The following is a 19,554-nucleotide window of genomic DNA, read 5'->3' on the forward strand; positions in this document are numbered from 1 at the left end:
AGGTAGATAGATAGGTAGGTAGGTAGATGATAGATAGATAGATAGATAGATAGATAGATAGATAGATAGATAGATAGATAGGTAGGTAGGTAGGTAGGTAGGTAGATAGATAGGTAGGTAGGTAGATGATAGATAGATAGATAGATAGATAGATAGATAGATAGATAGATAGATAGATAGGTAGGTAGGTAGGTAGGTAGGTAGGTAGGTAGATAAAAGCTAATTGATTTCTTGGAGAAATGGCTGGTACCAAGATGGGGCAAAAAATAAAGAACAGGATGAGCCTGGAAAATCTTATTTGATTAACAGTAAGTGAGCAAAGAATTGTGCTATTTGTCCAAAGGACATAAACAAACATCTGCTTGAAAGGTTTGCCTGAGTCCAATTTGGGATCCTTTGAGTTTCAAGGGAAATAATAAAAATAAAGGATTACAAAGAAATTCTGTTAATAGAGGATTATGAAGTAAGAACCTAGCTGTCCAGAGAAAAGTAAATGGATGATGAGAGGATAAACAGCTCTTTATCATGGAAAATCACTTAGAAATGTAGATAAAATGTTGCTATTCATATGAAAACCACCACTGAGCAAACGATCAGTATCAGTAATGCTTCTGGCAAATATTAGCGATTGGTGTTGACAGTAGTAAATGAAAGTTTGAAGAGGGCCAGTCCATTTCTACTGCCTCTAAATATCTCCCCACACGGTCCTTACTCATCACAGAGGGTAACTTTATAGTTAATGACTCTGGCAGACACTGTTTTCACCAAAGATCAGAGTCACCCTCCCCAGTAACGAGACTGAATCTGCAGCAAGCACCTCCAGTTGAGACACTGAACAGGACTCATCCCGCCTTCTGTGATAATGGTGCCCAAAGGGCCTCGGCTGCATCTGATCAGGAAGAAACATTAGACCAACTCAGACGCAAGTACCATCTGTGAAGTTGCCTGAACGCTTTAAAAATGTCAGCATCATGAAATGCTAAGTCTCAACAACTGTTTGGGATTAAAGGACCGAAGAGTCCACGCTATGGAATGCAGTGTGTCATCTTGAATTCCCGTTTCCTGTAAAAGGCACATTTATTGAGGCATTTGAACTCTTAAAAAAGGTGTTTAGGTTTGATACGGATATTGTATCAATTTTCATATCCTGATTTTTTTTTTTATCATTGTACGAAGGTTATGTAAGAGAATTCCTTTATTTGGATGAGGGTTCACACCTGGTGGTGCTCAGGAGTTACTCCTGACTCTGAGCAAGGATGGTATTTGGGAAGTCAGATGGTGTTAGGGATCGAACCCCAATCTCATGCTTACAAAGCATACATTCAGACAGTGATCTCTCTGGACTTGAGAGTTGTTGTTTTTTTTTTAAACTTTTTTTAGATTTTAGGTCATATACAACAATGCTTTGAGGTTGCTCCTGGCTCTGTACTCAGGAATTACTCCTAGCCATGGTCAGGGAACCATAGGAGGTGCCGGGGATTAAACTCAGGTCAGCTGCAGGCAAGGCTAGCACCCTACACACTGTATTATCATTCCAGCCCTGAGAGTTCCTTATTTTTTAAGGTCATATACATTGTATGTAGGGGTAAAGGAGCTGAAATCGCTCATTATGTTTGCAAACACACATAGTTCTGAAAAATTGTAGTTTTGTATGGGTGAGAGACTGATGAAGAAAGAGACACGTGGGCGGGAGAGATAGCACAGCAGTAGGGCATTTGCCTTGCAAGCAGTGACCTGGGACAGATCCGGGTTCGATTCCGCCATCCCATATGGTCTCCTGAGCCTGCCAGGAGCAATTTCTGAGCAAAGAGCCAGAAGTAACCCCTGAGCGCTGTCAGGTTTGACCCAAAAACAAAAAACAAAAAACAAAAAAAAAGAGAGAGAGAGAGACACACACACACACACACACACACACACACACACACACACACACACACACATGATCACTGTAGTGAAATAGTCACAGTGGTGAAATAGTCACATCTAGGTGAAGACAGTAGGAAATTCTTTGTGCTCTTCTTGTAACTCCTAAAAGTTGGAAATTTTTTGTTAAAACTCTAAATTTCATGGGTAAAAAAGCAGCCTTACAGAACAAAATAATAGATTCAGTAAAGTTTGAATATATCTTAAGAGGTCATATGTAGGGCCTGGAGAGATAGCACAGCGGTGTTTGCCTTGCAAGCAGCCGATCCAGGACCAAAGGTGGTTGGTTCAAATCCCGGTGTCCCATATGGTCCCCCGTGCCTGCCAGGAGCTATTTCTAAGCAGACAGCCAGGAGTAACCCCTGAGCACCGCTGGGTGTGGCCCAAAAACCAAAAAAAAAAAAAAAAAAAGAGGTCATATGTAGGCATATTATATATATATATATATATATATATATATATATATATATATATATATATGTTTATCCTTCAAAGATCTTTAGAAACTTTTTGGTTTGACTTTCGAGGTAAGATTGCTATCTATGGGGGCCGGAGAGATAGCATGGAGGTAAGGCGTTTGCCTTTCATGCAGAAGGTCATCGGTTCGAATCCCGGCGTCCCAAAAAAAAGGTTGCTATCTATGAAAGAACTTTTTAGTTTAGCCAAAGACAATGAACATTTGCTGAGAATGAACTTTTTTTTCTGCCAATAGAAAGCTTGTTTTGGATTTGGGATCATAATAGCTTGCAGTGTTTGGGGCTGGCCCACCCATCCATTCCAAACACAAATGGTAATGAGACATAAAATTTGCTAAAGAGAAAATGTAAAGGATATAGCCATGTGTAAAATCAACATAAATTTTTCTGTGTTCCAGAAACTAAATAAAACCGCAAAGCAAATGGGACTAAAACCACAGGTCCCCCATGCTCCCAGTCCTGGAGCCAGCATAGGCAAGAGAGAGCTCATTTCTTCTGCACTAGGAGGGAATGGAGGTGCACCATCTTCCACTTCTGGCCCTTTTAAAGAGTTTCTAGAAAAGTTATATTTTCTGTGTGGAAAATGGTTTCTGACATCAGGATGATGGAAGAAGCAGATAGTTTTATAGCCAGGACCCCATGGCCTAACCTACTCATGTTATTTGCGGTCTCTGATACCCTCAATTTCATCAACAGCCGAGTCCAGGGTTGCCCCATGTGTGACCTAGTTCTGCCCTAGGATCTGGATCTGTTGCCCAAGAAAATGAGAACATGAGCCAGTGGTGTGGGGGAAACACTTCGCCCATTTGAAAGTGAGTCTCCACACAAAAATTCCAAATATATGAGGAAAACTACTACTAAGAAAATCAGCCAATACACCCAGCAATGGAGACATCTATCCGTTTGTTTACTTCAGAGAAAGTCAAACTGTTTTTAAATTGATGGATTAGGACCCCTAGGAGATATTGGAATAGGAATTATTTGACAACAGAAACTGGGAAACAGTAACAGGCAAATGAAATTAAAACCATGTACATTTTTTAAAGGGCTACTTAAAAGGTTTAGCAATACAAAGTGTTCTTAGAGTTTTTTGGTTTGTTTTTGGACTGTACCTTGCAGTGTTTGGGTACTTCTCCTAGCTCAGTATTGGGGGAGGAGAACATGTGGGGAGCATGGGTGCTCCCTTGGGTGCTCTGGAGACCATGCAGTCAGTGCCAGTGATGAAGCCTGAGCCTCCTGCATACAAGGCATGTGCTCCAGACCTTTGAGTCTCATCTCCCCAGCCCATGTCTAGAGTTTTTAAGAAGTCAATAGAAGGAATAAATTCTTGGCCAAATATAACAGAGTAGAGAAATTCAAAATTTGGAAGATGATATTAAGGGTAACACAAAGATAAAGGAAAAACAAACCATGAAAAAAGACAGGTTTAAAAAAGAGAGAGAATATAATGCCTATCTAATGAGATATATCAATGATAATGAGAGAGAATGGAGAAGAGCAATTTTTTTAAATACTGGCTAAGAATTTTCCAGAACTGAGAAGCAAAAATAAAACAAAACAAACCCAAAAACTATTCCAGCCAACTAACAGTGCTGGGCAAGAGGAGCCCAGTGGCCCCTGTCCCTGCCTGGGGGCTGGGGTGGGGGTTGTAAGTCTCCTATAGCTGGTGAGAATCACCGCCCCAAAACAGTTCCTGCGAGCACCCTAGCAGCCCCCCACAGTAAATGCACAGCCAGAGCTTGTACACCTCCGCTTCATAACATGACCCTCTGCAAGCATGTGTGTGAGCACTGCTGCTGAGGACTGCAAACCTTTGAAGCACTGCTGCTGAGAGTGCGAGCACTACAATTTACGGTGCCATCCCTGGCCAGCACCTCAGTCATCTGTTTGAAGCTCCAAGTCATCACAGCAGCAGCAACAACAACAAAGGGTGGGACGGAAAGGACAAAGGACAGTTTTTAAAAGGCACCAAGTCACATAAGCAGACACCTACCTGCTACAGAAACTGGCAGAACAGTGATGGTAAAGACAGTGTTTTATATGAGGAAGAAGAATCAACTCTATCAGCAACAGTAGGATTTGGACATCAGTGAGGATGGAGTTGTATCTCTGAGGGGAAGATTCATGATGAATCTCCCCTTCTGTGAATAAAATGCTATTTTTTTTTAAATTCCTAGCAGATGTAAAACAAGTGTTAGCGCACAGAGACTTGTTTGACTATGATGGGTTTTTGTGTATTCAGAAAGTCACATTTAAAAAATGATGAAAAGTTAGAAACCCTTAACTTGTCTTTTGGTAAATTTTCAATGAACTTAATTGCAGGCAGACTTGAACTAGTTTAAGAGGCTAAATTTGGCCTTCATTTATTCTACTTAGTGCAAATATGTGTTCCAGGGTGGAAGTTTTAGTTTGATCATAGGCTTCTGACTACTATATCAATCCTTCTGGAGATGTTATATCACATCTGGCTTGAGGAACATATTGCTTTTATAAATTTTTGTTTTTTTGTTTTTTGGGCCACACCCAGGAGACCTCAGGGGTTACTCCTGGCTCTGTGCTCAGAAATTACTCTTGGCAGGCTTGAAGGACCATATGGAATACCAGGGATCCAAACCGGGTCAGCCACATTCAAGGCAAATGCCCTACCAATGTGCTATCACTCCAGCCCCTCATTTTTCTTTTTGGCCAAGTTAAAAAAAAAAAAGGGGGGGGGGGCCGGGCGGTGGCGCTGGAGGTAAGGTGCCTGCCTTACCTGCGCTAGCCTAGGAGACGGACCGCGGTTCGATCCCCCGGCGTCCCATATGGTCCCCCAAGCCAGGAGCGACTTCTGAGCGCATAGCCAGGAGTAACCCCTGAGCGTTACCGGGTGTGGCCCAAAAACAAAAAAAAAAAAAAAAAAAAAAAAAGGGATGAGTGGTTTTAAGGTCCTAAGGAAAGAATTTTTTTGCTTTCTATTTTTTGAGGGTTATTCACAGCAGTGTTCAAGGGACCACTCCTTAAGGGAGTGAAAGTTTAAGGGCCTGAAAATTTAAGGCTTAAGCTGGGCCTGTGGAGACAGACATATATAGTACTAGGAGTTGAACTTGAGGCCTAATATGTGTCTTTCTTAAAAGTTATCTTATGGGCTGGAAAGATAGTGCAGAAGATAAGACATTTGTCTTGCATGTGACCAACCCCAGTTAAAATCCTCAGGACCACATATGGTCTCCTGAGTACTGCCAGAATCCCTGAGCACAGAGCCAGAAGTCAACCATGAACATCATAGGTTGTGACCAACTCTCCTCCTCCCCCCCCCCCCCGCCACAAAATGATGTATCTTAGAAAGGAAATAATTGAACCAGGAAAATAGGAGCAAAATGAAAGAAATAGTAATGAACATAAAAATGGAAAAATCAGATGCTATGTTGGGAAACTTAATTAACTATTGACCTTAATAGATAATTTTTTTGTTTTAAAAAATGGTAGATATAAGGGCTTGAGAGATGGTACAGAGGGTAGTGCACTCTCCTTGTATGTGGTCGACCCAGGTTCGAACCCTGCACCACATATGGTATTCAGAGCTTACCAGGAGTGATTTCTGAGCAATCTCAGGTATGACCCATATTTCCAATTCTTCAAAAATGTAGATGTAAAGAAAATAAAAGATCAAATTAGAAAGGAAAGTGTAGAACTATCAGTTTTCAGGTGTCATGATCCTATGTGCAGAAGATCCCAAAGAGGGCTGGAGAGATAGTAAGAGGTTAAGGCACTTCTTGTAGGTAGCTTCCTCCCACTTCCACCTTGAGCACCACAGATGGTCCCCTGAACACTGTTACAAATGATTCCTAAACAGAGATCCAGGAGTAAACCCTAAACACCGCCAGGTATGACAAAAACCAAAAAAAAAAGAAAAGGAAAAAGAAAAAAGAAAATCCCAAAGAATCCACAAAGTTGCTATAGCTAATAAGCAAACTTAATATGGTTACAGGATATAAAATTAACACACACACACACACAAAAGAATTGTATTTTTGAAGCACCAATGGGTGTGCCCCCCCCAAAAAAATTAATTTTGTTTATGGGCCACACTCAATAGTGTTTCTTGGTTTACTCCTGGCTTTTTTGTTTTGTTTTGTTTTGTTTTTGAGTCACACCCGGCAGTGCTCAGGGGTTACTCCTGGCTTTATGCTCAGCAATCGCCCCTGGCAGGCACAGGGGACCATATGGGATGCTGGGATTTGAACCACAGTCCTTCTGCATGAAAGGCAAATGCCTTACCTCCATGCTATCTCTCCAGCCCCTACTCCTGACTTTGAGCTCAGAAATTACTCCTCAGAAATTACTCCAAGGACCATATGGGATAATGGGGATTGAATCCAGCTCAGCCACGTGCAAGGCAAATACTCAACCCATTGTGCTATTGCTCCAGCCCTTAATTGTATTTTTTATACCCATAATTAACAGTCTGGAAATAAAATTAAGACATTAATTCAACTTATAATAGCATTAAGCAAAATAGTAATCAAGGAAGTGGAAAATATGTACTACAAAACACAGCTGAATAATATTTTGTTTGTTTGGGAGCCACACCAGCTGTGCCCAGGACCTACTCCTCTGCAGTCAGGGGTCACTCCTAGCAGCCTCAAGGAATTATAAGGCGTATGAGGATCAAACCTGGGTTGGCTGTGTGCAAGACAAACACACTCTACTATCTATCTTCAAATAACATTTTAAATGGCCCAAATAAAAGAAAATGCATCCCATATTTTCACATAGAAATATTTAACATTGTGAAGACATCATTACTACCAAAAGCAATCTGAAGATCCATCACAATCCCTATCAAAATTTCAACATACTCAGGCCAGGGAAGTAAGATAGCAGGTGGGGCAATTACCTTGCATGTTGCCTACCTGGATGCAATCCCCAGTATCCCATATGGTCCCCTAAGTCCATTAGGAGTAATTCCTGAGTGCAGAGTCAGGAGTAAGCCTTGAGCAAGCTGGGTGTAGCCCCAAGCCAAAACAAACAAACAAACAAACAAACTACATCTTTTTTCATTGCAATAAAACAGTTGATCCTTAAATTTATATGGAATTTTAAGAGAACCGTAATACCCTTTTTGTTTGTTTGTTTGGGGTCATTACTCAGCATGCTCAGGCCTACTCCTGGTTGGCCTGGCACTCAGGAATTACTCCTGGTAGGGCTTGGGGGCCCATATGAGATGCCAGAGATCAAATCCGGGTTGGCCACATACAAGACAAGCACCCTACCCGCTGTACTATTGCTCTGACCCCTGAATATATATCTACTGTATTTTCCGGCGTATAAGACGACTTTTGAAACAAAACAAAAGTCAACCGAAAATCTTATACACCGAGTATATCCCGAAAAATGTTTCGATATGCCACTAAAAGAAAATTGTCTGAATATTGCTACAAAACGAATTTTCCAACTCGATCCTGCACCAATCACTGCAAGGCTGCTCGGACCGCCTCTCTAACTCAGCCAATCCAAGCAGGCTTTTGATGCATGCAAATTAGACAATGTTCTGCTGCTCAGATCGACCAGAGTCAGAGAGGAAGTCTAGTTCAGTATAACCTTTGGACCTTTGCTTGTTGTGATTGACTCACTGTGGTACATACAGTTGCAGCACACAAACGTTCTGTCTGATACAGCGAATATAGCCTAAATCTATGTTTTAACTGCAAAATTAGGGGGTCGTCTTATATGCCTGCAAATACGGAATATATCTTTTATGGGCATTATTTTACATTATTTTATAGATATCATGTAAAATATATTATAGGAAACAATTTCACACCTCTGCAAAGCATATGTACATAGCATACAACACCACAGTGCTTATATTCCTCCAGCACAGCTTACTGAACTCCCATCTCCCATGATCCCTTCTTCCTCCCCTTTTCATTGAGTTTTGACTGGTCTCTTGCTTTGCTTCTCTAGATACCACATATGAATAAGATTATCCAATGTTTCTTTCTCCTTCTGACTTATTTTACATAGCGTGACCCTCTTCCCCCCCACTCCCCAACTCTCCCCCATATTATCACAAAAGGCAAGATTTCATCTTTACAGTATTCCATTGTGTCTGTATACCACATCTTTATTCACTCATCTGTCATTGGGGACTAGGATTGTTTCCAGATTTTGGCACTGTGATGAACAGCGCTTTTTGAATTCATGCTCTTTGTGTTTCTCAAGTAGGTTACTAGGAGAGAAAATCCTGGATTGTATAGAAATAGCCATCTTCCTATCTTGAGAAATCTCCATTCTATTTTCAGTTGACGCTGGACTGGTTTACATTTCCACAACGTTGTGTCAAGGTTCCTTTTTCTTCCCTTCTCCAGGGCTATTGTGTCTGGCCTGGTTGGTGCTGGCATTCTCACAGGTGTGGGGGGTGTCACGTGGTCCTTTTATTTATTTGTGCTTTTGTTTCCTGGGCTGTTGGAGTTCAGTCCCAGGGTACATCATTGCAGCCAGCATCATGGGGTGCATTCTCTGTGTTTTCGTCTATGTACTTTATGGATTTAGATTTACCATTCAGGTCTAATCCATTTTGAGTGAACTTCTGTTTGCATTGTGTGAGAGGATGATCCAGTTTCATTCTTTGGCATGTGCGAATCCCATTTTCCCAGCGCTGTCTATGAAGAGATTTTCCTTTCTCCATTTTACACTCTTGGCTTTAGTATCATAAATCAACTGTCCATCTATGTGAGAGTTTGATTCTGGGTTCCCAGTTCTGTTTAGTTGATAGGTGCATCTATAGGTCCCAATACCTAACTATTTCTTATTACTATAGCTTTTAAGAATAGTTTGAAGTGGAGGAGTTTATTGCCTACATCCTTATTTGGTCTCAGGATTATTTTTGTTATGTGGGGGTTTTGTGGTTCCATTTCACTAATATTTTTATTCTGTTTCCTTGAAATATGTCAGTGGTAATCCTTCTCATCCATGGGCATGGAATATCTTTTTATCTCCTTTTTGGTTTTTGGTTTTGGTTTTTTTGGCTCACTCCCAACACTGCTCAGGATTTATTCCTGACTCTGTGCTCAAAGTTCACTCCTGGTGATGCTCAGAGGACCATAGAGGATTCTGGGGTTCAAACCCAGTCGACTGCATATAAGGCACATGCCTTATTGGTTTTTATTGTCATTTTGGCCCCAATCTTTTTTATAAGTCACTATTTCTTTTTCAAAGTAGCATACCTTTGGGACCGAATAGATAGCACAGTGGTGGGGCATTTGCCTTGCATGTGGCCTACCTGGCATAGACCCAGGTTGAATCCTGGACATCTCATATGGTCCTCTGAGATTGCCAAGATGCACTCTGAAGAGTGCAGAACCAGGAGAAACTCCTGAGTACCTACAGGTGTGGCCCAATAAAGCAAAAAAGAAACATTGCTTTGACAGATAGGTCTTACACCTTCTTTATTAAGAAAATAACAATTTAAATTTTATTTTATTAAAATTTTTTATTTAGAATATTAAAATATGTTTACATTTAAACTTTTTTTTAATTTAGGGCAAACCATATCAACCATTTCCACAGCAGAGGAAATGAGTCCTGTAACTAAAACAAGCAGCCAGCAGTGAGGGAGGACCACTAGGGAAATGAGTGAGCTAATATGGGAATTGCATGCAGTGGGTGGAATGAGGGGAAGACGTTATGCCAAACAGGCATGTCAGAGGGTCCTGTGAGACTAGCTAGAAAGCAAAGAGATGAGAGTGTAAATTTAATAGGGATGTATATTAAAATGTGAACATTGAACCAAGAGCACATTTTCTATAACCATTTTATCAAAAAAACTTCTGACTGCTCACAGAGGGGGGAGATGATTCAGAGGGCTGGAGCATGAAACTGGCATGCATGGGACCCCTGCTTTGATTTCCCTGCATTTCATGGCCTCCAGAACATCACCGAGGAAAGCCCTGGTGGTCCTCAAGCTGGTTGGGGAACTTCCCTATCACAAATGAGTTTTTTCACTAAATGCATTAAGATCATATAAAGCTGGAGAGTTAGGAAGGGGGTAACCTTGCATGCATCTTACCTCAATTCAATCTCTGGTACCACATGGTCCCCCAAACCACTGCCAGAAGAAATTCCTGAGCACAGAGCTAGTACGAGATTTGAATGCCACTGGGTGTAGCCTAATATCTTCAAGTGGTTTTCTTTTATTATCATTAATTTTCAATTGCAGTAATGTTGACTTATGAGACTGTATGTACTTTAGGGGTATATAAGTTCTACCCACTTCTTGTGTCACCACAGCACCAATATCTCTTCACACTGTCTGTTGAGCCCCTCCAGTCTTCTCAGAGAACCTCTAGGTAAAGGAAAAGTGCTCACCTTACTGACCAGTGCCGTGTAATCAGCTTTCTAATTTTTATTAAATGTAAACTTTTGTTCATATGAATAATCTTAAAGAAGAGTATACAAATAGTTATAAAGACTTCTTTCTTTTTTAAAATATTCAACTGTATATGATCCTGCCTATCAATTGTTACGTTAAATTTGTTTTAAAGATGATTTTTATAGGGACCATTCCTGGAAGTTCTTAACCCTGCAACACTAGCAGGGCTCAGGGGCACAAGGATGGAGGTATATGGATAGGGGTGAGGATGCACTGCCCCATGGTGCAGAATCAAGGTCTCACTCACATAGGTGAGGCCTATATTCTACCTCTTGAGCTTCTCCCTAGCCCTTTCAAAAAATTCCTCTGTGGGCCGGAGAGATAGCACAGCAGTAGGGCCTTTGCTTTGCATGCAGCTGATTCAAGACGGATGGTGGTTCAAATCCCGGCATCCCATATGGTCCCCCGTGCCTGCCAGGAGTGATTTCTGACTGCAGAGCCAGGAGTAACCCTTGAAGGCCGCCAGGTGTGACCCAAAAACCAAACAAAAAAAAATTCCCTGTGATTTTTTTGTTTGTTTGTTTTGGACAACACCCTACTGTGTTCCTGGGAGGCTTAGGGCTTAGAGAACCATTTGTTGCTGAGAATTGAACCCAGGGCCTCAAACATACAAGGCAGGACCTGTACCTTGGAGTCACTGCCCAGCCCCACCTATAAAATTCTTACTGATCTCTGCAATGTGGCTCAACCAGATTCTTCTGGGCATAAATTATATTACTCCCTACTTTTAAAAAACACACCTTTAGGATTCTCTACACCATTAAAGGCATAATTTCACCTTTTTTTTTTTTCATAACCTCGATCATGATCTGAACATCAGCCTTTTTCTCTTAGGTGGTATGAAGCTCACTTGGGTACTGCTATTTTGCTAAGTAGTTTCATAAATTTAAGTTAAAATTTATCATTGTCATTGTAGTCTTCATTTCTAGAAATGTGTTCTACTCCATTTACTGTGGACGTTTTGCTGCTTTTTTTTTTTTTTTTCGGTTTCTGGGTCACACCCGGAATTCGAACCAATGACCTTTTGCATGAAAGGCAAACGCCTTGCCTCCATGCTATCTCTCCGACCCCTATTTTTTATTTTCCTTTACTCAAGACAACAACACTATCATAAATTGCATGATTAGGTTAGCACTTTCTTTGCTTAAAAAAATCTCTTTTTGCTTGTTTTTTTGGGCCATCCCATGCAATGTTCAGGGGTTGCTCCTGGCTCTGCACCCAGAAATCACTCCTGGCAGTGTTCAGGGGACCATGTGGAATGCTGAGGTTCTAACCCAGGTTGGCCATGTGCAAATGCCCTATCTACTGTACTATCTTTCTACCTTCCCCCAAAATCTCTCTCTCTCTCTCTCTCTCTCTCTCTCTCTCTCTCTCTCTCTCTCTCTCTCTCTCTCTCTCTCTCTCTCTCTCTCTCTTTTTGGTTTTTGGATCGCACCTGGCAGTGCTCAGGGGTTACTCCAGGCTCTATGCTCAGAAATCACTCCTGGCAGTCTCGGGGGACCATATAGGATGCCGGGATTCTAACCACTGTCCTTCTGCATGCAAGGCAAATACCCTACCTCCATGCTATCTCTGGCCTCTAAAATCTCTTTTCTAGTTAATCCTTTGTCATGTGTTGTCCTTATAACTCCTGATATCTTAGAAGTAGTATATTTCAGGGCCAGCAAGATAAGTTACAAGTAAGGCGCTTGCTTTGCTCAAGAGCAATCTAGATTTAATCCCCAGAATCTCATATGGACCCCTGAGCACATCCAGGTATGATTCCTGAGTGCAAAATCAGGAATAACTCCTGAGCATCACCAAATGTGACCCAAAATCAAAAAAAAACAAAACAAACAAAAAAAAGAAGTCATATATTTCTCTCCTACCCACCTCCCTTCCCTTGGTCGTTGCAAACCCGTGGTTGGTTGTGCTCATGCACTAGTGGTTAAGGTGCATTGTAGTAAACCCAGGGGTTTCAAATCACAGGGTCACAAGGATCAGACCCATGTAAGGTGGTGCTGGGAATCAAATTCACAGCTTTGCACCTTCACGACAGGTACTCTACCCTTGAATCACAATCCTAGCAGGTTTCTACGTCTGTTTTCTACAAGGAAAGAAAACGATGTCACTTTCTTTTCCATACATCAACAGAAAGAGGCCAGTTTGATCGTAAGTAGCAAAACTAGGCAGTTCCCTCTGAACTCAGGCAGGGAGAAGGAAAGGGGAGAGTTGGCTCCTGAAATATCTTCCTATTCACTTCAGAGACACTGATCCCCCTTTGAGAGGATCAACAAGTGAAAACTGGCATTTGGGATTCCCACCGTTCCCCTCGTTGCTTGCCACCTTCAGTTTCATGTCTGCTTCGCCACAGAGATCAGCACATTTTCCACTGATGCTTTACTTGTCAGGGAGCTTAGGAGATTTCTGGAACATGAAATCTGTCTTTGGTAGTGATGATTGCTGGATAATTGCCTGTTTTGGGGTGGAATTTCCATTTTTAGATCATACCCGCCTCAAAAGCCTTTATTTCTTTGGCAGAAGATTCTTTCCTCTTCCCCCCAGCCTGACTTAAACAATGACTCACTTGGACCTGGGGGCTTTGCTTCATACTCTCATTCAGGGGCCACTTTCTACCCTTGCTCTTATTATCTGCCTTTTGTGTTCCACTTGGAAGCTTTTCTGTCCTTTGACACATGGATTTGCCTATAAGTTACTGTCAAGTGAGATACTTTGCACCACCCCCAAACTAGAACAATCGTGTTTATGTCCCCATAGTCGTTCCTATAACAGCAGTATAGGTCAGGGAGAATACAGACAGAACTTTTTTAAAGTACGAATACATTATACTGGGTGTGTGTGACTGATCCCAGTTCTGTCCTGGTACCTCATGGTCCTCCAACATTTCTGGGTGCAGCCCTGGAGGCCCCAGGATCTATCTGCCTGGGTGGCCTAGGGAATCCCCAATGCATACCCCACAAACCAAAACATTAAACTTCTGGCCTAGTTGGCTGAGAATCACTGGAAAGGGCCCACACAACCCTTGAGTCCTGCCCCCCTACACACACACACACACACACACACACACACACATACACACACATATCTTTAAGAAAACCTAATTCCAAATGATGTTGGGGGGAAGTCTTCTCCCAGGAGGTGAGTGTCATTGTCACCCAGATAAAGAAAGAAGCTTTCTAGGAGAAAATGGTCATTGAAAAGATTTCCTCAGATAAGGGTTTGGTCTCATCTATAGCTCAGAGTTGTCCAGGGCTACTCAGGCCTTGGGATGCCAGGTATTGCTGCCCTTACCCATGGCTTACCTCTGGGGCTTTTGGGGCTGTACCCAGTGATACACAGGTGATCATGTAGTGCTGGGAGCAAGCTGTATGTCAAGTGTATGGTCAATCACATACAAGGAAAGTGCCCCAATATTTATGCTCTCCCATCTGGACCCTACTCTTGATTTTTTTGCCACACCCAGTGACGCTCAGGGGTTACTCTTGGCTTTGTGCTCAGAAATAGCTCCTGGCTTGGGGGACCATATGGGATGCTGGGGATCAAACCAAGTTCCATCCTGGATCAGCCACGTGCAAGGCAAGTGCCCTACCATTGCACTGCCACTCTAGCCCCGCTTTTGATTTTTTTTTTTTTCATCCTAACATCAGCCTTCTGGGGCAATCTATTCAATAATGATATGGGTTTTCTCTTTGCAGTTTTAACAGTGTCTGTCAAGGAACTCACATCCTCTTTCGGGAATTCAGCTTCATCCAGGCCACCCCTCACAACAGGGCTTCCTTCCTACGGGCCTTCTGGAGGTGCTTCCGAACAGTGGGCAAAAATGGAGGTAAGTGTTTCCACATTCTGTTCTCATCTTTTGTTCTTCCTTCCAAACACTGTTCCTGGTTGAGAGAATGCTGTCAGTGGCTCTAGGAACAGTTGATTTTGGAGCAGGGAATTAGAGGAATCATATTATCTTTATCTTTTTATAAATGACTTCATGTAATAACACATACTCAGAGTTCATTCTCCTGTAACTGAACTTCCTTCCTTTCTAAGGGTGAATGATATCCCATTGTATGTGTGTGCATTTTGCTTATCTTTGCATCTACTTATGGACACTTGAGCTACTTTTACAGCATTGACTAATGTGAATAATGCAATATGTTTAATTTTTGAAAAGTTGGAATTTCCTTGGACATAGTTGAATAGTTTTACCAAGGCAACAGGAAATACAGATCAAGTTCTAGGAATACAGGTTTTGAGGAAATAGAAAAAAGTTTATTAAATAAAGGCTAGAGCACTAGCATTGTGGGTAGGGTGTTTTCCTTGAATATGTCTGACCTGGGTTCGATCCCTAGCACCCATATGATGCTGGAGCTCCACCAGGCATGACCCCTGAATGCAAAACCAGGAGTAAACCCTGAGCATCACTAGGTGTGGCCTCAAAAATAAATAAATAAATAAATAAATAAATAAATAAATAAGACTTTAACTGTGTAGGTCAAGAATGTGACTCAGGGGGCCTGGCGGTGGCGCTAGAGGTAAGGTGCCTGCCTTGCCTGCGCTAGCCTAGGACGGACCGAGGTTCGATCCCCCGGTGTCCCATATGGTCCCCCAAGCCAGGAGCGACTTCTGAGCGCATAGCCAGGAGTAACCCCTGAGCGTCAAATGGGTGTGGCCCAAAAACCAAAAAAAAGAATGTGACTCAGTCACAGAGCATGTCTCTCCTGTATGAGACCCTAGATTGAGTCCCCAGCACCACCACCACACTACACTCTACATACACACACACACACACACACACACACACACACACACACACACACACACACACACACACAATTCTGATATGAAAACCTATCCGAGGGAAAAATGAAAAATAAAAGTCACTAAAATAAGCTTTTTCATAACATCTTAAAATTCTTGAGAGAAGGATCATATGCCTTGACAAATGCAAGTCACTTTTGTGTTTTTGTACTAATTTATATTTTCTAAGAAATATCTTTATTGAGAATCTTGTTAAGATGAAACAAGAGAAACATAAATAAAAACATTGGAAACATCTTTTTTAATAACATATATCAGAATATTAAAATAGGTTAAATTGCTCAACAAGTTTCAGATTTGAAAAACCTATGTGGGACTGGGTCAGTCACACAGCTAGTAGGGTATTTGCCTTGCACATGTTCCACCCCAGTTTGATCCCCAACATCCCATATGGTCCCTTTGTATCATCAGATGTGGCCTAAAAACAAAAACATAAATGAAAGACAGACAGGGAGGCAAGTAACATGTACTTAGGGACCAGAGAGATTCTTCAATGGGCTGGAGTTTCTACTTAGCATACAGAAGGCCACAGTGGAAGCCTGAATTTATACCCCTCACCTGAAGTTTCTAGAATACAGATCTGGGAGTTACGCTGAGTAGGACACCAAAACCAAAATCAAACCAAACCCTTGTTCAATATGTCTGCAAAGGCCTAGTCTATTCCTGCCTTCATAAGTTTCCAAAGAAATATTGGATACCTTTAAAGATAGCTTTATACCTAATCCATTTCCTCACTCATGTAGTAAATATTTTTGCTGGAGTTAGCATGTTTCTGGTCTGGCATATGAAAGGTGAACCAGTATGCTTCCATCTGTCATGGAATTTACAAGATCCCGGACCCTGCACTAGTCATGTCACTGCTTCTTTATATGTTCCAACAAATACAGATACTTTTATATGTTCCAACAAATACAGATACTTTTTACCTAATATTTCTACTCAGTCATTCAGAAGTGATGTTGCATCCTTTTCTTTCTAAAAACTGGGATTAAGAAGGAGCTGCTTCTCAACAAAATTAAGTATTATTAGTATTATTAGTATTAAGTATTATTAGTACCTAATATTTCTACTATTAAAAATATCATCTAATAAGATACTAATCTTATTCTTTGAGTATTTTCAATATCTTTAGGAACAGTTCAGGTAGGTGTTATTTAAAATAACAAACTAGTGTGGCTTACACAAAGATTGCACCATGGGTTGGTAACGCAGTGGGAAACAGAACCCTGACGGACCCATCTGCTAATATGGGCTATTCCTATGGGGTCTTCTCTTTCAGTCCCTTATTCTGTGGCACAGAACTCCAGAGACCTAACTCCCCAGTCATACTGCTGTATGAAAAGGGTCCCCTCTCCTGAGCGTGCTATTATCCCCTTCGTATAATGTCTAGATGGGCAGAAATTAGTATGACTCAATTCTAAGTGAACTAGCTTAGAAACATACTCACATTGATCTTTATCATGTAATCAAACCTAGAAACTGTTGTATGTAGGTAAAGTATATGAACTCATCAGAACCTGACTTTCCCAGTGATTAGTCAACAAATATATATTGAGTACAGTGGGTAGGGCAGTTTTTTTTTTTTTTTCATGCAGACAGTCAGGTCCAATCCCAGCATTCTGTCTTGTCCCCAAGCTCTGCCAGGAATGATCCCTGAGCACCACTAGGTGAGCCCCAAAACCCAAAATGTATTGAATATTCACTATATCCAAGTATAAAGCCTACAGTTAGAGTTGTTCTCTGGGAAACAGAAATGTTTTCAGGTCACATTCGTTCTTTTCCCTGATTTAGAAGTGGGGCCTCTTCAAGAATTTATTTACTATCACAAGGGATCCCCAGAGTATTTGGTCTCTTAGCAGATGTGGGTTTCTTTATCTTTTTTATAGCAGCTGCCAGTAATTCATCCAGCTGCTGAGAGAAAGCAACTCCAAATTCTCTGTTTTTCCAGTGCCATAAACAAGGCCTAGTTTTTATGCTGGGGGCTTATTGCTGTGCATCCTAATCAGACAGCTTCTGACTTCCTAAAGACTAAATGCATATATTTTTGTCTAGGTGAACCTCAACTCTTTGGTTCAACAGTTTTAATATCATCTTAGATTTTCTCAGAAAACTTGAGAACATCTTTCAGTCCCAAAATGTGTTAATCCCCAGTTTTATTCCAGATTGAGCAAAACCACTCAGAGGCAAAGTTCCAATGGGAAGTATTTATGAACCCCCCCTTTTTTTTTTCAGTTAGAATGCCAAGTACCAGATTCTACTCAGTGGAGCTACTGCTATATTGTTCTGCAGTTACTCCCATTAGAACATCGTGTACATATTTTGGCATTGCCAAAAGGAGAGTAGCTCTTCTGAAAGGTAGCCAAAGAAGAACAGAGTTCTAGAGTAACTTCTCAAAATGAAACGTTGAGAAAATTAATGATCCCTTAATTTTGTTGAGAAGCAGCTCCTTCTTAATCCCAGTTTTTAGAAAGAAAAGGATGCAACATCATTTCTGAATGACTGAGTACTGAGGAATGCCCATTTTTCTTATGTTTTAACGTTCCATAACCTCATGGAGACTATAGTGTATCTCTTATAATCTCTGTAGTTTTAGATTTGGGAACTAACAGATTTATTTGTGCTTAGCAAGTCATAAAAATTCAACTTCCTGTTGTCTGGGGAAGCGGTCAGGGGACAAAATGGGGCTTACAGGTGTGAGACTGTTTCCTCCCTGTCGCACCCTGTCACCAAGCATGATCCCCAGTGCCACAAGTGTACCAGTGCTAGTCCCCCAGTCAGTCATGTGACCCTTGGACAAATCAATGACAACAAAGGGAAGAGAAGTGAGAACATTTTCCACTTTCTCATTTTGCTTTCTTTCAATGCAGAAAGATCCATCTGAATTTCCAAGTCTGCCAAAGGCTGACGTTCCCCTGAAGTAAATCTCTACTTGTGTGTCATGCTGTTGACTCAAAAGAGCTTTTGTCCATAGTTTATTTTCAATTCAAATTCAGTCTTGAGTTCTGTGATTTTTACCAGTGAATATCTGCATTGCGTTTAATAAAAATAATGATTGGCATTTCCTCTCCTGCCCATGAAGAAATACCTACTAAGACAATTGTTTGCCTGCCATAAAGAACCAGAAAACCAGACAAAGTATCTGAAACGGCTCTTTCAGCCATTGGCCCACAGTCAGAGCAGGACTGTGTTCCCCAGTGGCAGTTGCTAAGCGACAGGAGAGCAAGGGAGATGGAGACAGAGCAGGCAGCCTGGCTGAGCGGAGGAGGCAGAGATTAGGACTTCAGGGAGGCCAGGGTGGCCAGAATTTTCATTCAGTACCACATGGGGGTCGTTGCTCAGAGAACTCCATGTTGGTATTTGAGTCTTTGGCTACAAACTCTGCACGTGTGTGTGGTGGAGAAAGAGAAAACAATAGGCCAGACAACGCCTGGACTACATGCAGGGCTGTGGTGCTTCTATTAGCCACAGGAGTGGCAAGGCCTCGGAATAAATATCCAGGACACTGGGCAAAATCCTCAATCATCTAAAGGGTGAATTTGCAAGTAGTTTATATTATACCATAGCAGAGTTCTGTCCTCTTTAAAGGAAGTCAACCAAATCCAGTGCTGCACAACATAAGAATTCACAAAACCTGGCATCCACATGAACCCCCAGTTTGCTTCCTAGCACTCCATATGGCTCTAAGCACCACCAGGAATGATCCCTGAACACCCCTGGGTGTGCCCTCCTTAAAAGAAAAAGAGAAAAAAAAAGAAACAGACCCATAAATGACAATGATATAGTTCACTAACAAGGACCTCTAAGTAGTTTAAATCGTATCGATGTGCTAAGGGAAAACTATGAGTAGAAAATAGATAAATGGGAAAGATCTGAAAGCTCTGAATAGTGCCTTTGGATATGAAAAATACAAAGTCAGAAATGAACATACCACTA

At 41.5% G+C, this 19,554-nt stretch overlaps 1 protein-coding gene across 1 annotated transcript in view; it reads left to right on the forward strand.

Moving 5' to 3' along the window:
* Window positions 1–19,554, forward strand: part of CSTPP1 (centriolar satellite-associated tubulin polyglutamylase complex regulator 1) — a 209,556-nt gene that overhangs the window by 93,410 nt on the left and 96,592 nt on the right. The window contains exon 3 of the mRNA XM_049779744.1: window positions 14,508–14,638. Coding sequence (XP_049635701.1) covers window positions 14,508–14,638 — 131 coding nt within the window. The remainder of the gene's footprint in view (window positions 1–14,507; window positions 14,639–19,554) is intronic.

Source organism: Suncus etruscus, chromosome 9 (assembly GCF_024139225.1).
Source record: "Suncus etruscus isolate mSunEtr1 chromosome 9, mSunEtr1.pri.cur, whole genome shotgun sequence".
Taxonomy (NCBI): domain Eukaryota; kingdom Metazoa; phylum Chordata; class Mammalia; order Eulipotyphla; family Soricidae; genus Suncus; species Suncus etruscus.